The sequence below is a fragment of the Agelaius phoeniceus genome, chromosome 2 (assembly GCF_051311805.1).
Source record: "Agelaius phoeniceus isolate bAgePho1 chromosome 2, bAgePho1.hap1, whole genome shotgun sequence".
NCBI classification, from domain to species: domain Eukaryota; kingdom Metazoa; phylum Chordata; class Aves; order Passeriformes; family Icteridae; genus Agelaius; species Agelaius phoeniceus.
This window is the reverse complement of record NC_135266.1, coordinates 50147874-50167060: the sequence shown is the minus strand read 5'-3', so window position 1 is coordinate 50167060 and position 19187 is coordinate 50147874. Positions and strand designations below refer to the sequence as shown.

Sequence of the window (19187 nt, the reverse complement as noted above, 5' to 3'; positions counted from 1 at the left end):
CTGACTGAGCTTCTCCATGTGTGCAACCAGAAGAGGGAAGCGATGGGCCAGGGCAGAGTCGTTCTCAGTGCTGACTTGTTTAACCATGGAGCGCAGCAAGGCCTCTCCATCGTAGGCAATGGGAAAGATGGAGGTCAGCTTCACCGACGTGTGGCACAGAGCAGACATGACAGCTGCAAGGAGCCTACTGCTGGAGGTCTTGAAGTTTGCTTCCTGGATATCCTAAAGACAGAAAAGAAATTAACAGAATGGCACCACTGCACTGAAACAACAGAGAAACTACTCGGAAAGGAACTTTCCAGCTTTACTGTAATTAATAAAAATAATTTAGAGAAAGCTTTCTTACGAATTCTACATTACCTTCCCTCATAAGCTTGAATTCAGATCTTCAAAACTGGAGTAATTCAAATTTTGGGGTTGGCATATTTTAAAATAAACCCATCTAATATTACTTTTAAAATTATGGTATCCTTTGAAGACAAGGCTTTTCTTATATTAACAATATAAGAAAAGCCTTGTCTTCAAAGGATACCATAATTAAATTAAACAATAATTAAATAACTTAGAGAAATACATTAAAGAACAGATTCTTCCTTGAAACTGTATATGCTAAATGAATCTTCTTACAAAGCAGCAAACTGTTTACATCCCACCACAAGCAATGCAAGCAACCAATTACACTGTTTAGGTGTGGGATGCTCATTCACAACAAGCAAAAGAAGAAAGTTGTTGATTACAGAATAGTATTTCCAGCTGCTTCTCATGTACTTGGCTGGATCAAAGCACTGCTGTAATGTTTAATAATGAGGAATTACTCAAGTATTAGTGATAAAAAATAATACTACATGGATGCTCTTAGGCAACATGCAGCAAGAGTAAGCACATACAAAGGCACGGCCTCAACACTCAAAAAGCAGGTGCTGACAAATTTTCTTCACTGTCCCACAGAGAATCTTAAAAGCTAAAGAAGACAAAGTTCCTAGGCTCTACGTTTAGAGAACACCACAAACAAACAAAACCAGAAACAAATCCAATACCCAATCATTAAAAAACACAATCCAAAACACAACAGAACTCAAGTTGCAAATCAGGATAAATGCAAAAAATTAGTAACAGTTTTACGTATTACTTGGCTTCAATTTGAGCAAAAGGACAAGCTAAGCTGAATTTACTTCTGCCTTTTTAATGTACCTGGTCCAAACAGTTCAGCAAGTCACAAAGACATGCCCACTGGAGAGCCGGTGTTGGATAGAATGAATGGAAGCAGGCTGTAAATGTATTATGGCATTCCTGAAGAACAGCTTCTAACAGACTGAGAGGCTGACTAAGATATCCTTGTGGATCATTGTCCAGCTTCACCATGCAATGGTCAACTCCTTCAGATAAAATTTTTCTCAGCAAGGTCCTAGTTTTTCCAATGCAATCTGCTAGTTTGCTGGTTTCTTCTACAACTGCCTTAGCTGTAGCTAGAAGATTACACAAACAGAAGCATTAAATGCACAATAATGAAATATTTTCATGTTAGAATGCACACTTTACATGCAAATAGAAAAACGGGGAATTCAGCAAAATTGTTGACTCTACATTCAGAGAAGTTAATTCCAAAAGTAAAACAGTGAGAGGGTGTTAAACTCTATCAAAGAAACTGACCATTAAAAAGTCCCACTTTTCTGATCTTTTATAATATATACTGTGCTTTAATGAGCATTGTTAAAGTACAGGCATGAAAAACACAATCTTTCAAATTCACACTATGCTCACTGCCACAGCAAGCACTATGTACAGAAATGGAAAAAAAGATACAAACTGCCCAAAACAGCTCAAATGACAAATCACACAGGAAATTAACTTTAAAATACACAGGTTACAGTGCAAACATGTGGTACTAGGATACTTAGTTATGCAGACAATTGAAAATTTCCTGTTTCTGACAACAAATCTTTTAATGCTCCAATAAAACCATCTGTGTGAGCAAATCTATTTTAAATCACATCTTACGTGACTACTTAGATCAAACCATAAATTTCCTGTAGATTATTTGCTAATAAATATGAAGCTGAGAGGAATACCTGATATTGGGTATATTTCACAGGTGTAGACCCTCAGCAACCTCAGGCAGCAAGTGCCCACAAAACGCAACCTTTCCAAATCCAGAAGAGTAGCAGTGTATTGGAAACCCTTCAGCCCACGAAGTTCTTCAACTCCCAGCACCAGTGTTGTCCAACTCCAGTGAAGAATGCTCAATAAAGATTCAAAGCATTCCTATTTCAGGGTATGAAGGATAGATACCGAAGACAGATTGAGTGTTACAAAACAAGAAATGACAGTTCTGCATCAGTGTTAGACAAAAGGCAAATAGCATCTCTATTTATGTTTACCTAAATCAGACAGCATCTTTATTTATGTCTATACACATCTACCATGCAACACACAAATCCCAATTTGCTTGAGAATATTAAAAAAGAAAAACCACTGAGAATGCAGAGGACACTTCACTGCAATACCATAATAAAATCTATCTATAAGCTATATTAGAGTATTATGTGTGGAAGCCCCTCAGCTATTTAAACACAAATGTATTCACCTGTTATGGAGATTTTCAGTAAACTTAATTTGCTTTATCTACAGAAGAGTGCAACACTGATTTCTGACATAATACATTTTTGTCATAAAGTATTATCAGGGCCATCTTCACTTTGTTTTTAAAAAGTTATGATCAGCAGGACCATGGCCACTATATGACATTTACATACTTGAAAGCTAAATAGAAGCATATGGTAGTCCACAGAAAATCTGAGGATTTAAAGTTTTGTTTCTACTATTATTATTGTATGTGGTCAGTCAATTTAACAAAGTCGTACCTCAGAAAGTAAAATAAAATTATTTGGTGTTGAACACCAAAATGAAATATTCAGAAAAAGTAAAAGAAAAAAAAAATTCTTATCAGCGTACCTAATTTCTGCTTGAGAAAGCAAGCACAAAATCATCATTATTTCCACATCTACATCTTTCAGTTTCCTAACCATGTATGAACTTGCAGGAAACAGAAGATTCTCAATACTACTCACCACTGAGACAGTTCTGGCAAAAGATCTCTTTAAAATATGTACAGGTTCACTAGTTTGCTGTTTTCCTTTGGATGCACTGCCATCACTTGTTGGCAACCTGGAAAAACCATTTTAGAACTTACTTGAAGTCTCCAGTTTTTACTTTTAGTAGAGTTTTGGGTTGGGTTTGGTGTTTTGTTTTGGTTTTTTACTTTTTGTAGTTTTTACTGTTTTTATTGTTCAGTTGGGGAAAAGAACCAAAAAAAAGTTTTAATTCTCAAAAAAAAAGTTCACCTTCAACCTAACTTTCTCCAATTTCCTCATCATTCTAGACCAGTAACCAAGTATCCTGAATTCTGTCCAACTGGCAGTACTGTAACAACTGAAAACTAGGCTGAGATTTAATTACATGCAATTATTACAAGAATCAACTGTGTTTCCTCAGATGACATCACGACTAGAAATGTTATTTCTTAAAAGAACACTGGTTTTGTGAAGGAAAAATATATGTGGAGGTTAAAAATACAGACAGCATCTATCACTGCAAGATCTCCCCTTTTGTGCCACTCATTGGTCTTCAGAGGCCTCAAGGCTTGTTTGCCTTTTGGCTACAGCCATCTCCCCATAGAAATCACCCAGATGATGAATTTGTCATGCCAGGACTTCATATACATCAAAATGAAACCTTCACCTGGAAGGCCTGTCCTTCTATGGACATCTATGGCATCTATGGACTGAAAGCTTAATGGCAGAAGTGAGCTACTCTGCAGAGGAACCTTGAAAAGGACATTCTTAGAAAGGACAAGAGAACTGGTATCAAAGAATTCTAAGCTTCAGAAACAGTGTGGAAGCCAGGGGAATTATATACACCCAAAATATATAAAATTTATGTCATGTATCTATCTGAGGACATCTGTAAAATATACTATCAACACAGTGAAAGAGTTCCTGATTATTACAACATATAACATTTATCAAGGCAATGATACGTTTATGGTAACTTATTGTAAAGTACAGTTCATTGTTGATTTTGGCTTTGTTACATTAACATCACCTGTCCAAGAGTATACAGATCCTAAATTGAGGGCAACCAAATAGAGAACTTCCCAACTAGCAAACAATATTATTCAGGTTATTGTGCGATTCTATAGATGTAAATGAAAATCTCAAGACTCATGCAGCATGACTGCAAGAAAAATAGCAAGGAAGTAAATGTGGGTATAATTTCATTACTTTTCTCAAAGGCACTAAGTTTTCCCTACATTTTTCAGATACTGATTTCCTTCGCTTAATACAGTAATATTTTCATGAAACACAGTTATAATGAATTTAATACTTCTATTAAAAAAAAACATGTCAGTAAACTGTTCCAGAAGTTAAAGTATTACCTGTATAGTAATTGTGGAATCTGCCCTGCATTCACATCTGTACCATTATTTGATTTCTTGGAACTTTTAAACTGAAATACAACACTGAAAGAGAAATAACCTAGTTATTATTCAAGCCTTATTAGAGCTCTTCTTTTTCAATAAAAATATAGAAAAAAATATACCCATCATCTGTAGTAATAGAGGCCTGTCCATGAGATCCACAATCACTGCTAGGTCCTGACACTCTTGCCCAGGCTACATACCACCAGCCAGCTTGCAGGAGTACTGGCTCATCAAACATCATTGCATATTTCTCTCTGGGAGAAGTAAATTTTGAAAAATGTTAGCTGTTAATTATTTTTATATTCACTTTTAACAAATTACACCCTAATTATAAAAAGAAATTGAGAAGCAATGGAATTAAGTTGTATCTATTTAAATTCAAAACCCAAAAGCTTTTAATCTAAAAATATTGTAGTAATTAAAAAATAATTCAGAAGGACCTACAAATGCCTGAGTTGTGCTTGATCTTGAACTGTGAACAATCGTATCAATGCTAGAGTAAGAAGACATTAAGTTGATTTAACTTAATTTTAAAAAGTTTAAGTCAATTAACTTAAATAAACCCAATTACATCTAATATACAATACTGCAAGCAAAGTACTAATTATAAAGTACTATATAATACTGATTTCAGAAAATGTTTGCAAATGACAAGAACTTGTACATAAATTCTTAGTAATTACAATAAGCATTAAAGAAATTAACAGGATATATATTTAGGGGATTGACATATAAGATTTAAACCTGAAAGAATTAATCACATATCATTTGAAATTTAAATTGCTTCTTTACAGAAAACGAAAAAGCAGCTACAACATAGTTAAACCAAGACATATGCACAAAAGAGCTGCTGCAGTATTTTGTCTTATGGTCTTAACACAGGAAGATACGATTTGACTTGGATTTATACAAGAGCAAGAATTTGATTATTTTTCTTCTTTTAATTTAAATACCGTAATGGCTTGGGGACGTATTTGGTGTTTTACTATTTCCCTACACACATCAAGTGTTTTGTATCACTTGCTACAAAATTTTAATGATGTAGACCATCTCTGTTGATATTTAAAGTGATACTAAAACATGTATAGGGAAGTAAAAATGAAGATCAAGAAGCAGGTGTAAGTAGGCAAACTAAACATCTTACCTGGCAGCACAGTCATATGCTAAGACATCTGTCTCAGCAAGGAGATCTCCATCTGTCTCATGGTCTCCCCCATCTGGACCCAATTCAAACAACTGGTAAAGTAAGAAAAAAGGTAAAATTATGTCTTAGGTGTTGGCAACCTCCTAAAACCACTTTTTCTTGTCTGGAATTCTGGGAAATTGTATTTCCCAAAAATAACTACTACTTAGTATCACTGACAGGCAAAACCACATTCAGAAGTCAGGCATTAACTGTTAAGAAACAGCAACTGACACTGACCTCCCAGCCTTATGTCCAGATACGTTTTTAAGTGGAGAAACTCCCTAAGTCTCACAAACAAGGTAAAAGCAGAGCATCTAAAAAAGGCTAAGTTGGGCAGAAGTTGCAGGTTTTCCATCACCAACTGAAATGCACTATATGACCTTAAGATATACTCAGCTTCTCTGGAGAGGGACAGCTTGACAGTTCAGCAGAGACAGTCGATAGTGCTACAAACAGTTGGTGACTGGGACAAAACATGATACCTAAGAGAACTTTGTTTTCTTACTTACAAATAATTTCTACTGTTTGATGATTTTGAAAAAGGACCACAATACATGTCTATAACTTCTCTTGCAAATATCTATTTAATACACATCTTATTTCTGGCAGGACTGGCAGTTCTTATCTTGGCTATAAGCTAATCCTAAGCAAACTGAAAACATAGAGTATTATCATAACGTCATTACCTCTGGTATTTAAAAGGTGTGATTAACATTAAGTTTCTTAGCTGTACTTCGTTATTTGAAATTCTCAGTCATTATGTTAAACTAGAATAAAGTGCAACTACTTATTTTCTGTTGGCTTAGGCAAATGTTACTGCTAAGCATGTCATCCATTTCCCTAGAATAAACCTCAATACCTATGCAACTGAAAATAGAGGGAGAAAATTCAATATTCCACTAAATGATAAGTAACAACAATGACATGTTCTGAATACACAAACATCTAATAGAAATCTCAGATATAACATCTTTCACCAAAATCCTTATAAAGTATAGGAGCAGAGAACAGTCATCCAAAACCAGAGGTCTTACACCAGTGTTTCTGTGACGTTTATTTATCCATAGCCAGATTTATTTATTTTAAAACAATCAGCACACATAATCATGCCTATATTTGGAACAGAGTTAATTGTATTTGCTGCCATTTTCTCTCAGTTGAAAAATCCCAGCCCAGAAGCTATCCATAGAGCAGTATGAGAAAGAAATGGCATGGAAAGTGGAAAGCAATAGCTCCTGATAAGGACTATTTTTCTGTTTTTGAGAACAGCTCCTCATGCATCACACAGGATGTGATTTTAACCAGAAGCCCACTACACCAATCTTCTGCTGGTGGACCTTGGAGCTTTGTGTAAATAGATTACAGAACCATTCAGACTCTAAAATAACTGCCCAAAATATCTCTAGGATGGCACAGCATTTAATGAAGGTAAGAATGGGCCAATTTCATGAAAAGTAAGAATGGTAATTCTCAGCTCTCTACTTCATGTGTGTGCCTGCATAATGCTTTCCACATACAGTAAACCACTCATTCATCAAGAAAAAAAAACTAATCATGGTTTTGGACAGCATTACTGAAAGTTGTGATTTTGAGATACAATATTGCTTAAAACAAAACCAAACCTCCTACCTTTATTTTAGCAGTGTATTCACCTCTACCACCAAAAAGACCAAGACCACCTAGCAATATATCTGTGTCAGCACAGAAACGGATAGCTTCTACTGAGTGGGCTGAATAACCCCAGCCTCCTCCATGACCTGCAGGAAAAAGCCCCAACAAAAATATCATTAATCTTAGTCTGTTGTTCTGCAACCTCATCAGCATGTGCTATGAAATTTTAGTGTGTACATACTTTCAAATCTGTTAACAACACTATAGTCTTCTTTAGAATAAACTTTCATTACTGCTTGAGTCTCTTCTTCTGTATTTGCAACACCCATTTTTAAGTCCTGCATAGCAGCCAAAGTATCAAGGCAACCTAAAAGAAAGCAAAACCAAAAAGAACTCAAATTCTGTCACTGTTGATTATGATCACTGAAATAGAAAGGAATACTAGTTAAGAAAATCAAAATGTGTTGTCCCTACACCACACATATGCTACCAAGTAGTTTTATACTTTTGATTAGATTGAGGGTAACTGCTGCAGAATCTCAAGGCTTGCTAATGAACATGAACTTCATTTATTATCTAGAATAATGAACAAATGTGATTAAACCTACTCTGAAACTCTTCCAATGGCAAATAAATTGCCAGTAACAATTTTTTCCTTTTTTACACTTAAATTATTACCAAAAAGAACTTGAAGTAGGAACTGGATTACAATCAGATTTGAAAGTCTTCATAAAAGGTGTTTTGTTTCATCCATGTAAGCACCCAACATGCTTTACTTTGACACAGACACAAAAAAGTGCTGTTCAAGTTGAAAGTTACCACATCTCTAGCACACAATGAAGTAAGCAGCTCAAGGAACAGATGACTTATCATAATCAGTGGACAAGTAAGTTAAAATATCTGGGTATGTTGCACATGGCCAGTTTATACATGAACACAGTGTACTTAGGTGTTGCATTTTTAGACTAAAAAAAACTACAAAAGGAAATAGTATTTCCCTTAGCAACTCATTATACAAAACTGCAAAGATTGTATATACTGTATGTTCTTTAAAGTAAAAATAACTTATTGAAGATCACTGTTTCCAGGTTCGAGTTCTCTGTTCTGAGATTTCACGTTAAAAGTACTGATTTTATTCTGTGGACTCTAAAAAGATCCTCTAGGAAGGTCTCTTTATTATGTAGGCATCTAACAAGTTTCACTAGAACTCTAAAATCCTCTAACACCATTAACATGGCAGAAGATAAGTATATCAGCCAAATTATAAAAGTTAAGAGGAATGGTGAAAGACTAGCAAAGTGAAATTTTAACTGAAAAAGTCAGGAAGTTTTTAGATTACAATTCATTTATACATAAAGTTACGGTCCTTTATTTCATCTATGGTTCCGACTCATGAACTATAAATGATACCTAGAATATGCAAAGCTGCATGAGATCTGGTGGTTAGAGCTTTGGAACCTGTTGGCAGAGCAAGTTCTGGACTCAAAATACTACACCGGGATTGCATGTCTGGAGCTGAGGGAAGCCTGGAATCGGCAACTACTGCATTGTAACTCCACAGTTCCCTGGCATTTGGGCAAAACCTGGAGCAAGAGAAAACAGAATGAACAAAACCTGTCATCTACTGAAAAATACAAAACCTTACCAACAATTACATTCTAAAGATATTTAATGTAAAATGTAGATCTGCTGGTATAAACTCTTGAAACTGAGCATCACTATCGCAAATACATTAAAACTTTACTAGCTTAACACTCCAGCAAACAAAAAGATACAAAAACATTAATATAATAAATAAATATTACAATAAAAAAAATAAACAAAAATACCTTAAGTCAAAAAGTCATATTAGGGTTTAGAAATTTCAGAAAATATTAAGACACTTTTTAAAATTAACAAATGTTAAAACAGCATTATCTATTAGGAAATGTGAAGTAACTAGCTAAGTACTAAACAGAATGACAGATGTGCTCAAAAATTTTAAAGATGCCAAGCGAAAGGAAAAGGCTTACCTTCAAATAAGAGAAAAAAATCTTGAGGAATCCAACGTATTTTGTTTGGGCTTTTTTAAATGGGTAACATCACCTCATGAGTTTTTAAGGGATTATAAAAAAGGGCAGCATAAACAAGGGAATACAAAGACTTTCTATAATATAGATTAACACATAGAAAAAAGAAAATGAAATCTTTGAAACCACTATGTAAAAGGAAAAAACAGTAAGAAATAAGTCTATGGGAGTGTTCTGAAGAAACTCAAAAGGAATTTTCACTTGCTACACTTTCAAAAATCTAATGGACAATGAAATAGTTTTAGCTAAAAATATTAAAGGGCACCATATGTATTCAGGATTTTAGCAAGTTAGCAGTGTTCAAATTTATAAACGTGACATTCCACATCCACTTGAATTTCACTAAGTGACTAAGTCACAAAGCTCTGAGGAACTGTTTAAGCTGCTCATTATCAGAATGTTGTCTCTGTACAAGAAACTGAACCCATCACTTAAATAGGCATGAATCAAAATGTCTAGAAATAATAATATACCAAGTATTCAATTACTAACAGGCATATTTATTAACATGTCTCTCCTGACTGTTTTAGCATTTTTCATTGAACAAGAATGGGATATAACAGAGAAATAAATCTGCACAGTCTCAGCAAATCCACTCTTCAGTTAAGTATTCAAGCTCTGGATTTAGTTCTATAGTCCCCAAAGTACAAGACAGTAAAATACCTCAATTCATGTTTACCTATAATATCTAACATGTGACTTTGTACTTCCACAAGCCAAATAACCATTTTATTGTCTTCAAGTTGAGTATCATTACCTTGCCTCCCCTGAAACTTGCTGCATTCCCATGGCCATTGATAACTGGTTTCGTTCACAAATTGAGTCTTTCAGTGGATTTAAACATGCTGAAAATAAAGAACTCTAAGGGATGTGGGTGCTACTCTTATTTCTAATCTCAGCATAATTTAATTAAGAACTGAACCACTGAGATTCAAACAATCCTGCAGATGTGCAAAATGTAGAACTGCAACTATCCAAGGTAATTCCTACGTCATAAAGGAATGTGCCTGGCAAACACATGCTTTAATGTTAATTAATGGCTGTTAAGTACTTGAATCTCAATTCTGGATGAAAACATCCAAAGTAGGATACAAGTAGCTTTTAAGGACGTGATCCTATGAGATATCATCTCTTCCAGATGAATGTTGGCTAGCTGGTTCCCTGCATCACTCAAACTTGTTTTGTCTTCAAGCAATTTAAATATCACCAAGCTCACAAACTCAGATGGAAGTTCAGATTTCTCTACAAATCCTAGCTAATATACCTTTTAAATTGTTATAGAAGAAGCGAATGTTATGATTCTGTGTTAGAACAAAGGCTTATTATCTCCACTTGCTCAAAGACTACACTCCAAAGACTGAAATAAATACAATTGGTCTGAATGTCTACACCATCTAAAGAAACACCTTTACTTTGACCTCCCAAAATGTCAGAACTGAAAAGAATACCATTGCTCCACCCCTTCTCTAGTGGTTTTAACCACTAATGCCTGACAGAAGAGCAATAATTTAAGACACACACATATGGCAGCTGAATATGGCAAGGAAGTTATTCAGTCAAGTGTTAAGTAGATGGAAGAAAGGGATTAAAGAGAGGAAAGAAACAAAACAGATTTGAAACCCTAAAATATTATGAGACTGGAATGAGAATGATGCAAAAAAGGAAAGAAATTTTAAAAATGCAGGCAAGAGAACATGTTTGTTTTGGGCTTACTTGAATAAACCATCCAAAAAGGTGAAAAAATATTTATGGAAGACTAAAAATTGTTTTTCATTTACAGGGAAAATAAGTATAATCAAATCTGCAGCCTTGCACAATATTTTAGAAAGGATTTATATATTACTATTTTAATAGCTATAATCCACACTTGCCTCCAAATAACATCATAGACAGGATCCAGACACACACCAGAACCTTGAAGATCTTCCTGCTCAGAATCATTGAATGTTTTGCAACTGCCATCTACTTTGTTTATCAGAAGACATTTAAAAGGAGGAGGTTCTGATATTGAAGCTGGTACCAAACCTAGATCAGGGAGCAAAAAGAGCAAAGACGAAGACACCACTCATTAATGCTTTATGCTTAGAAAATGCCATGTTTTACAGTAGGGAAGAACAGATACAACAAAAATATAAAAGGTGATAAGATTTAAATGTAGGTGAAGGTTAGACTTTCGCATTATTATTTTAATAAAAACCACCTTTCTAAAGAAAGGATCATCATATGCAGTAGAACTAAAAGGCAAAAATATTTTCAGTCCCTCAATCCATGTTTCTGACTTGTTGCTCCTCTATTGTTTATACAACTGAACCCACTTTCTCCTCCAGTACTTCTATACGCATTTAAAATAATATAGAAGAGTTCTTGCCTATTATATGCCTGCTTGCAAATATCTCTGATGTAGCAAGCACATGAGAATTAATGAGAGCTTCGTCAATCCGGAGGAAAGTCTGGTCCCCGCTCGCTCCAATCCATGTAGCTTTGCGCCCATACTTGGAGCCTATGTTAGGCATAGGGGCTGGTTTTGCATTCCAATAAGGCATATCCAAAATTGGTCTGCCAAGCTGACCTTTCTGTAGGAAAAATGCAAGAATCAGTAATTGACAGTAACAGTTAGTCTCAAAGATGGATAAATTACTTTGATAGTTCTATCACACAAAACTGGTAAGCTGGAAGAGAATTTACCACAAAACTACCTTCAAAATGTAGTGCCTGCTCCAAGTGAAGCATTACACATTTAACTACAAGGAACAAGTTACTGACAGATATACTCTTCCCTTTTCAGATAAGTTTTTGAGTAAAGTTTTTGTTAAATACAACTCCAATTCTCTATGATGGATAAACCCTCCTCTCCATCTTCAGAATCAAATATAAAAGCATTGTTTTTCTACAACGTTCAATATCTGATTAATGTCAGTGCTAAACAAGGAATAGATTCATACAAAAAAAATTATATTCAGATATATTCAGACAGACCATTCAAATTCCATTCAATTCTGAACTTAAATGGACCAAGATTTATACAGCAAATACTCTTAAAAGTACCTAGAAATCAATTAGCTCATCAAACTTGAGCTAAAAACAGTGCCTCAGCAAGCACTGCTGCACATGCTCATGAACACTGATCTGGAGATCTAGGGCTTTACCTCTATGTACAACTAGTTACTGAGATGGACCAACGGTTCATATACTGCACCTAAGTATGCAGAAAGAACTGCTGCCAGAAACCTGCTCATGCTCCATCTACCTCCCTCAGGCACAGAAAATGCACTGCATGCAAATGAAGTTAAAATCTTTAGAGAAAAGAAAAATGTATATACAGGAAACATTTCTGTTCAGCACATTACTCATCTTTCTTCATAACAACATAAGTAAACTTGGTGAAGACATTTTCAAGTAATATGCTTTGTTTTGATTTTGTCTTGACTTTATGAAGCTTTCGGCAAACTTTCTCGTACTACAATATTAAGACCAGACACAAAAATCAAGTGGTTTAAATATGGCCTGAACTTATTTTTTCCTTTTAGCGAAAGGGGAAAAAACCCTCAGCCAACTGACAAGGATTTACACCCCATTTCTGAGAGTGAACTTGGTTTTTCAGGGGCCAAGTTTCACTGCAAGACAACAAAGCTTAAATCTTTACATGTTTATATGTCAGATACGTCAGTTTTGACAGGAACACAGACATCAAAGCTTTTGCCTAAAGTCTGAAAAACAACAAAATATTACTCATTTTCAATTCAGGACATGACTTTCTACTTCCAAAATTTCAGTCTTCACTTTTTAATTTTTTAATTTTTTTTTTTTTTTTTTTTTTGTAAAAAGATTTCAAAAGTTGAAATTTCTCTTCTGTTGTGTCTGGCAGTAAGTAGTTTTTAAAGCATGTAAAAATGGCTCAGTAGTTATATGCTACAAGGGGCATCTTTGCAAACACAGGGAGGCACAGAGGGAAGTAAGCAATGTTTAAAGCCTTGTTTAGTGAATATAAGAATGGATTCCACATAGACATGGGGAAATATACTCCATATGGCTATGAAAGAAGAGTACTGGAGTTGTGCTGTACTGTACTGAGCAATAACCCCTCCCCTCAAGTGTAAGCAGAACTTCTGCAACTCATTGCTGTTTCTATGGAAGAACCCAAAACACTTTTTTCTATCAAATGGAGACAGGTAATAGAATAGGCAACAATTACTTAGAAACAAGCTTGAAACAGTAAGAGTTTGAGAAAACGGTGTACTTTATAAAATAACACTGTTTTAAATCACCATCTTCATTAAAATATTAAAAAAAACCCAGGAGTTCCTGGCATTATGCTTTTCTAATCAGAACAATATTAAAGGCTACATTTTAAAACATAAGTACTGAAGACATGCAGAAGTTATGCACAGTTCTGTAAGAGCAAGTATAAGCAGTCTTGAAAGGTCTTTGAACAACACGTGAACTACTAGCTTATTCCCATAAGCAAGTAACATTTCCTTACTGAGAAGCTTCCAAATGTGAAAACCTGGCCATCCATTAAGAGAATAGCTGTGTGGTTGCTCCCAGCAGTAACTTGTGTACTAGGACCTGGTAATGCTTGCACCAAAGTGGGACATCCCCTAGATAAAAATAAATTAACTCTATGTCAATACATGGTCACGCAGCATTTAAAAAACACATGAGTATTATAAGTATTTCAATTGCTGTGGAATATATTCACTAGATTCACATACTATAGGAAGTTAGAGCCAAGAAACATCTTGCATATTAAACCACCAGAGGTTTGAAAAGATGGCATCAGATAGTAAAGTTCATGCCTTTCTGTTACAGGGAAACAGATCAAGGACCCTCTCTTCAGTGCAACTCAAATTAGCATTGAATAAGAATTATTAATTTAATATATAATTCTAGAATTACAGATGTGTAGATACAATAACATACACATGTGTGTATTTTTGTATGAATACAAAATATATTGCAATGAAATGTAGCAGTAAAATATATTCAGAGAACTCTACTTAAGCACTTAAAAAACCCCTGGAAGCAATCAAAGCCTTACTCCAGTACAGTTACCAGAAGCAATATTGCTACAGCACTCTCAAGATCACTGGCTAGGGAATTATAAAAGAAATAAAGGTCTCCTCCTCTTCATCAGCTCCTCTCCCATCAAACTCAGACTCAATAAAGAATAAACGTCTCCAAACTCTTTTCCAGAGAGATATGAAAAGGTCTAATCCATTTGTCTCCCAAATATGGACAGACATAAGAAAATAAACTTTCTATTTCAGTAAAAATGAAGGGGAAAAAAACGACAGGGTGTTCAACATGCAAAGAAAACTTGAACTGAGGACTTGGAATAGAAAGAGCACAAAAGATAAAAAGCATGAGACACTAAAATTTTTATTTCAATACCAACAAAGAGAACAGAAAGCTACAAGACTCATACCCATAATGAATGTCTACCTAGACTTAATATTTCCTGTGGAGTTAAAGACTGTGAATTTGAAGAACAAGTTATTCCCACATAATTTTATGTTTGGAAACTGGGCTCAGAGTTACACAGAGGATGACAGCACTATGTGAACTTACTTTTAAACACAGCCTTTCAAAAGTAGGGTAATCTAAAATAAGAACAGGTTGTTTTATACTGGAATAAAAAAAGGCCAGCCCACAGTTACCTAGTTATTGTTTAGCAGCTGATGTGGTAAAAGATGGTTCATCTCAAAGTTCTGATTTTGGCTGAATTGCAGGTAAAATAGAAGTCAAGAAATGATGAGGAAGGTGAAGCATTATGTTCAGCAGAAAAAGGGCAGATGGGAAGATGTGAACATACAAAAATGTGGAACAGAGGAATGTAGCATGAAGGTAAGTTGATAACAAGTATACAGAAAAAGTATACAGTATACAGTATACAGAAAAAGTACTCTTTGGTGGCAAATGTAGCTTTCAGTGAGTGACTAGTGAAGATGGAGGGACTGAAGGGCAGAATAAAATTAAGTGGAGGATGTACAACATGACACTCAATTTTAGGTGCTTATCTTGGTCTACAGGCACATAGATTTGGACATCACTATGATTATACATAGACACAAAGTATAGTTTAGCAGCACCAATGATGAAATTAAAAAAAAACCAAAAAACCTTCACATTTGTCTCCCATTAACTTTAAGGAAACTCAAAAAGGCATCAAAACATAAATAAAACATAACTAGTAACTAATCCAAAAGCACCCCTGTTAAAAGGAAGTATTTTTATCATAAGGTTTTTCTTCCTTTCTCTCAAAATTATGATAGCTGCAGGCATGGAATTATCAATCACATCTTTATTTAAAAAAAACAAACCAGTGAATATTTCATCTTTTAATGCTTAAAAACTGTGCTATTATCACCATAACTATTTATCATTCTGTTCTTCCAATTGACTCCATCAGTAATGTTATATGAATACAGTGTTTGATAGCCTCTTGGCAACAGCAGAACAAAATCAAGTAAGCCACTAATGCAGAGAGATGAGCTACACTACCCTCTTAAACAGCTTTTTCATTAAGATCACCCAACTTTTGGAACGGCCAACTACAGTCTATCGGTTCATTTAGAAGCGAATAGAAAAAAAATGTAAGATACTTAACTACATAAAATAAACATGAATTGCAAAAAACTAGTTTTCACTTCATAAAAGGAAGAGGGATTTCAAAAAATACAGACAGTTTGACTAGCACACATAGAATTTAAAACCCGTGATACTACTGAGTATTTCCCTATCCCCCTGAAACTCAACACAGGAAAGCTCAGAATAGACACTGAAGAGTCTGAGAGACTCTGGGCAAAGTTTTAACAACTAAAGTTTCTCCATCTGAATCAAAGAAAACAAGAATTTTGTATGACTGACATACCATTTTTTTTCTGGGATGGAGTGGAAAGACATGCTGGTATTAAAGTCACAGAACATTTGGTCAATCACAAAAGACCAAGCTCAGCTATAGAGAAATTAACCTGAGATCCCTTGGGAAAAAGCAACTGCTGAATAATTGAGGAGATGTACATGCATCAGCTAACTCAGGATCCTGAAGAAGGTCCAGATGCATTCTGGCTGTCCACATGGAAACCCTCTTCCATCCCCAAAGGTAAGCATTTCTCAGAGCAGTAGTAGCCTTTGAAAACTCATTATGCATGACCTGTTGGAACAATCTCTGTCCGTGGTACTGATGCAGCCAACAGCTGCCTGCCAGCTCCCAAAACATGTCACTTGGGGCAGCTGACCATGGTGCTGCAAACACGGTTCACTGGGAAATGTTACTGGGTAGTGGGTAAGAGGAAACCAGTAGCAACTTCTGTCCATTGCAAGCAGAGTCGGACAACTTCATTACAGAGAAAATGGAGATTTCTGTACTTTAGAAGTGACTCCATTTTAGAGGAAATCTGGTGAAAAGATGTAAATATGACCTGCACTCCCACCACTGGAGTAAAATATTCAGAAAATACACCTAAAAACATGGTCCTAACAAACAGATAACGGAACATTTTTTTTTCCCCTGGAGTTACTAATATAGTCTCTATTCTTTACCTTCAAGTGGAACATAGCTGATCATCTATGGAAGGTCTGAAGAGTTTTGGTTTATGTTCCTATTGAACCTTTGGAAGCAAAATCCTATAAAGACCGTATCACTTCAGTCATTCCATTTCTGGAACTTGACTGTCAGGTAATGTACTTGCTACTGGAGTGCTGAAGTCAAGAGTTTGTACAAAAAAATGCAGGCAAATTTTAAACAGTAACAGAAAGATCCTGGAGGTTTAACTTCCAGCTTCTTGAGGGAAGCATCAGCAACAAACGCGCCTTTGCTTACCTGAGCACAATACATGCTATTTTTCACCAAGACTAGATACTGCAAAGCATTTCTTGCTTCCACTGAGTTTCTATTCACCAGCATCTAATTTGAGGAGAATATAAGCACAGATTGACAAATCTTTCATGTAGTGAATAGCTTATCAACATCTGTCACTGTGGATGTTACAACAAAAAGCCTACACAGGCTAATTGAATGGTTCCAGCTTACTGATAGGGCATGTAATCTACCTCATTCCTGCTGAAGTAGAGGAAGAATTTGTGATGTTTACAATATTCTAATAGAAGAGTCTAGAATCTCCTTAATTAAGGAGCAAGGCTTGAATGTCTGAACAAGTGTTCAGAATTTAAAATACTTGACCATTTTCAAGACTTTTAAAAATGTAGCCTCACTACTAAATCTTTACACTGCAAGTCAAAAGTCTCTTGAAAGGATGCCTAAACATTACTTTTCTTTTTTTCTCCTCTCTCTTCTCTCTCTCTCTCCCAGAAATACAGTGGAGTATCAGTTCCTGAATTCAGAAGATGATGCTCTTCCTGAGGTCAATACAGGCAATGTGACACACTGCATGACTGACATACCACTGACCTGGCAGGAGCTGGCCATCTGAGCACCACTGCGTCCCAACTGAGGTGGAACTCTGCATAAGGATTCCCTGTTTCCTTCTCTGAATCCCTTACTGTGAGGACAGAGGAGAGATCTCTACTTAAAGCTGGAAAAAGAAGTAGATCAATGAAGAAATTATAATTTGAATGATGGTGCTAAATAGCAATATAGTACTATAGCCAGTTCTCATGCATAGAACATACTCCAAATTTCTTCCAAGCTTTTTTCAGACACTTTCTAGGTCTGATGTAGAATGATACAAAGGTTTGTGCCAAGTCACTGGCAATTCCTCAGCTTCTACTTCTGGTCAAGCACTATCCTTCAGCACAAGAATTTTCATATTCTCCTTTAGGATCTCACTTGGAACTACTACTGGTTTTCATCCAGTTTCTATCTAAATAAGCAACAGATGCAGGGTTTACCACCTGAAATACTGACAAATACAACAGATATCTCCAAAGCCTTCTGAAAAGCCAAGTGATTTCATCAAATTTAGAAATAGGTGACATTAGGTTACCAATACAAATGTCACTGCTATGTGTACCTCTTCAGTCTTTAAGACAGAAACTGGCCTTTTTCTAACAGCAACTTGAATTGCTAGTTTAAGTCATTGTTCCTTAGAATAAATACCCAAGAATTTCCAGGAAGGAAAAACAAAGTACTTGTCTGCAATATGACTCTATCATAGACAGAAACCCAGACTGCATCCACCAGTCTAATGCAAACTGAGTAGGGGTAACAGTTCAGAGACTACTATCAGGCACAGCAGCCAATATAAGGCAATATTTCCAGTATACTTTCTTTCTTCCCTCTCCCCCTTTGGCACAGTGAATCCAATGCAAGTTTTAAGATGATGAAGATTTCTTCAGGAACTTGACAAAAGAAAGGGTTTTGAAGTCTCCAAAGAGATTAGGAGGACAGATGTTCAGTAATTTTCACCTGACTGCTACAAGAGAAACAAGAGAACTGAAGACAGGTCATGGATGCTCTGCTCTGTACGCCTTTTACATAAGGGTACTGAACATTATGTACACAAAGTCTCAAAGATTCCTACTATAGAAACCTCCATTGTGTGCATTTTATGGCACATGTACACGTCCAAAGACCTAAATCACATTTCCTTTTATGGCAAGACAATGGTTTTTCAATTTACTTTAATGAAAAGATGTGACTCTGAGCATGAGATACCAAGGGTGAGATTGAGCTTCATATTAAAGACATCTATATTTAGTTATCTATGCTCTCACAGTAGTCAATGGAGATCAGATTTACAGAGCTACTAAGCATACCACACCTAAAGCATGTAAGCAGTGGCTGCTTAGTCAAATAGCTGTCCATGCTCTGTTGATTTCTCTATTTCCATTGACCACAGCGAAAGCATGCATCACTCTTCTTACAGCACCCAAAACAAGT

General features: G+C 35.5%; 1 protein-coding gene across 17 annotated transcripts in view; it reads right to left on the bottom strand.

Annotated features, from left to right (window-relative positions):
* The window catches only part of MYCBP2 (MYC binding protein 2), a 175474-nt gene that overhangs the window by 84649 nt on the left and 71638 nt on the right, over positions 1-19187 (bottom strand). For all 17 annotated transcript variants that reach the window (XM_054628261.2, XM_054628264.2, XM_054628265.2 and 14 more), the window contains 13 exons: positions 13827-13944; positions 11715-11919; positions 11218-11371; positions 8688-8860; positions 7519-7644; positions 7296-7423; positions 5625-5716; positions 4600-4734; positions 4436-4519; positions 3069-3165; positions 2070-2262; positions 1192-1466; positions 1-222 (listed from right to left, as the gene is read on the bottom strand). In XM_054628261.2, coding sequence (XP_054484236.2) covers positions 1-222; positions 1192-1466; positions 2070-2262; positions 3069-3165; positions 4436-4519; positions 4600-4734; positions 5625-5716; positions 7296-7423; positions 7519-7644; positions 8688-8860; positions 11218-11371; positions 11715-11919; positions 13827-13944 — 2002 coding nt within the window. The remainder of the gene's footprint in view (positions 223-1191; positions 1467-2069; positions 2263-3068; positions 3166-4435; positions 4520-4599; positions 4735-5624; positions 5717-7295; positions 7424-7518; positions 7645-8687; positions 8861-11217; positions 11372-11714; positions 11920-13826; positions 13945-19187) is intronic.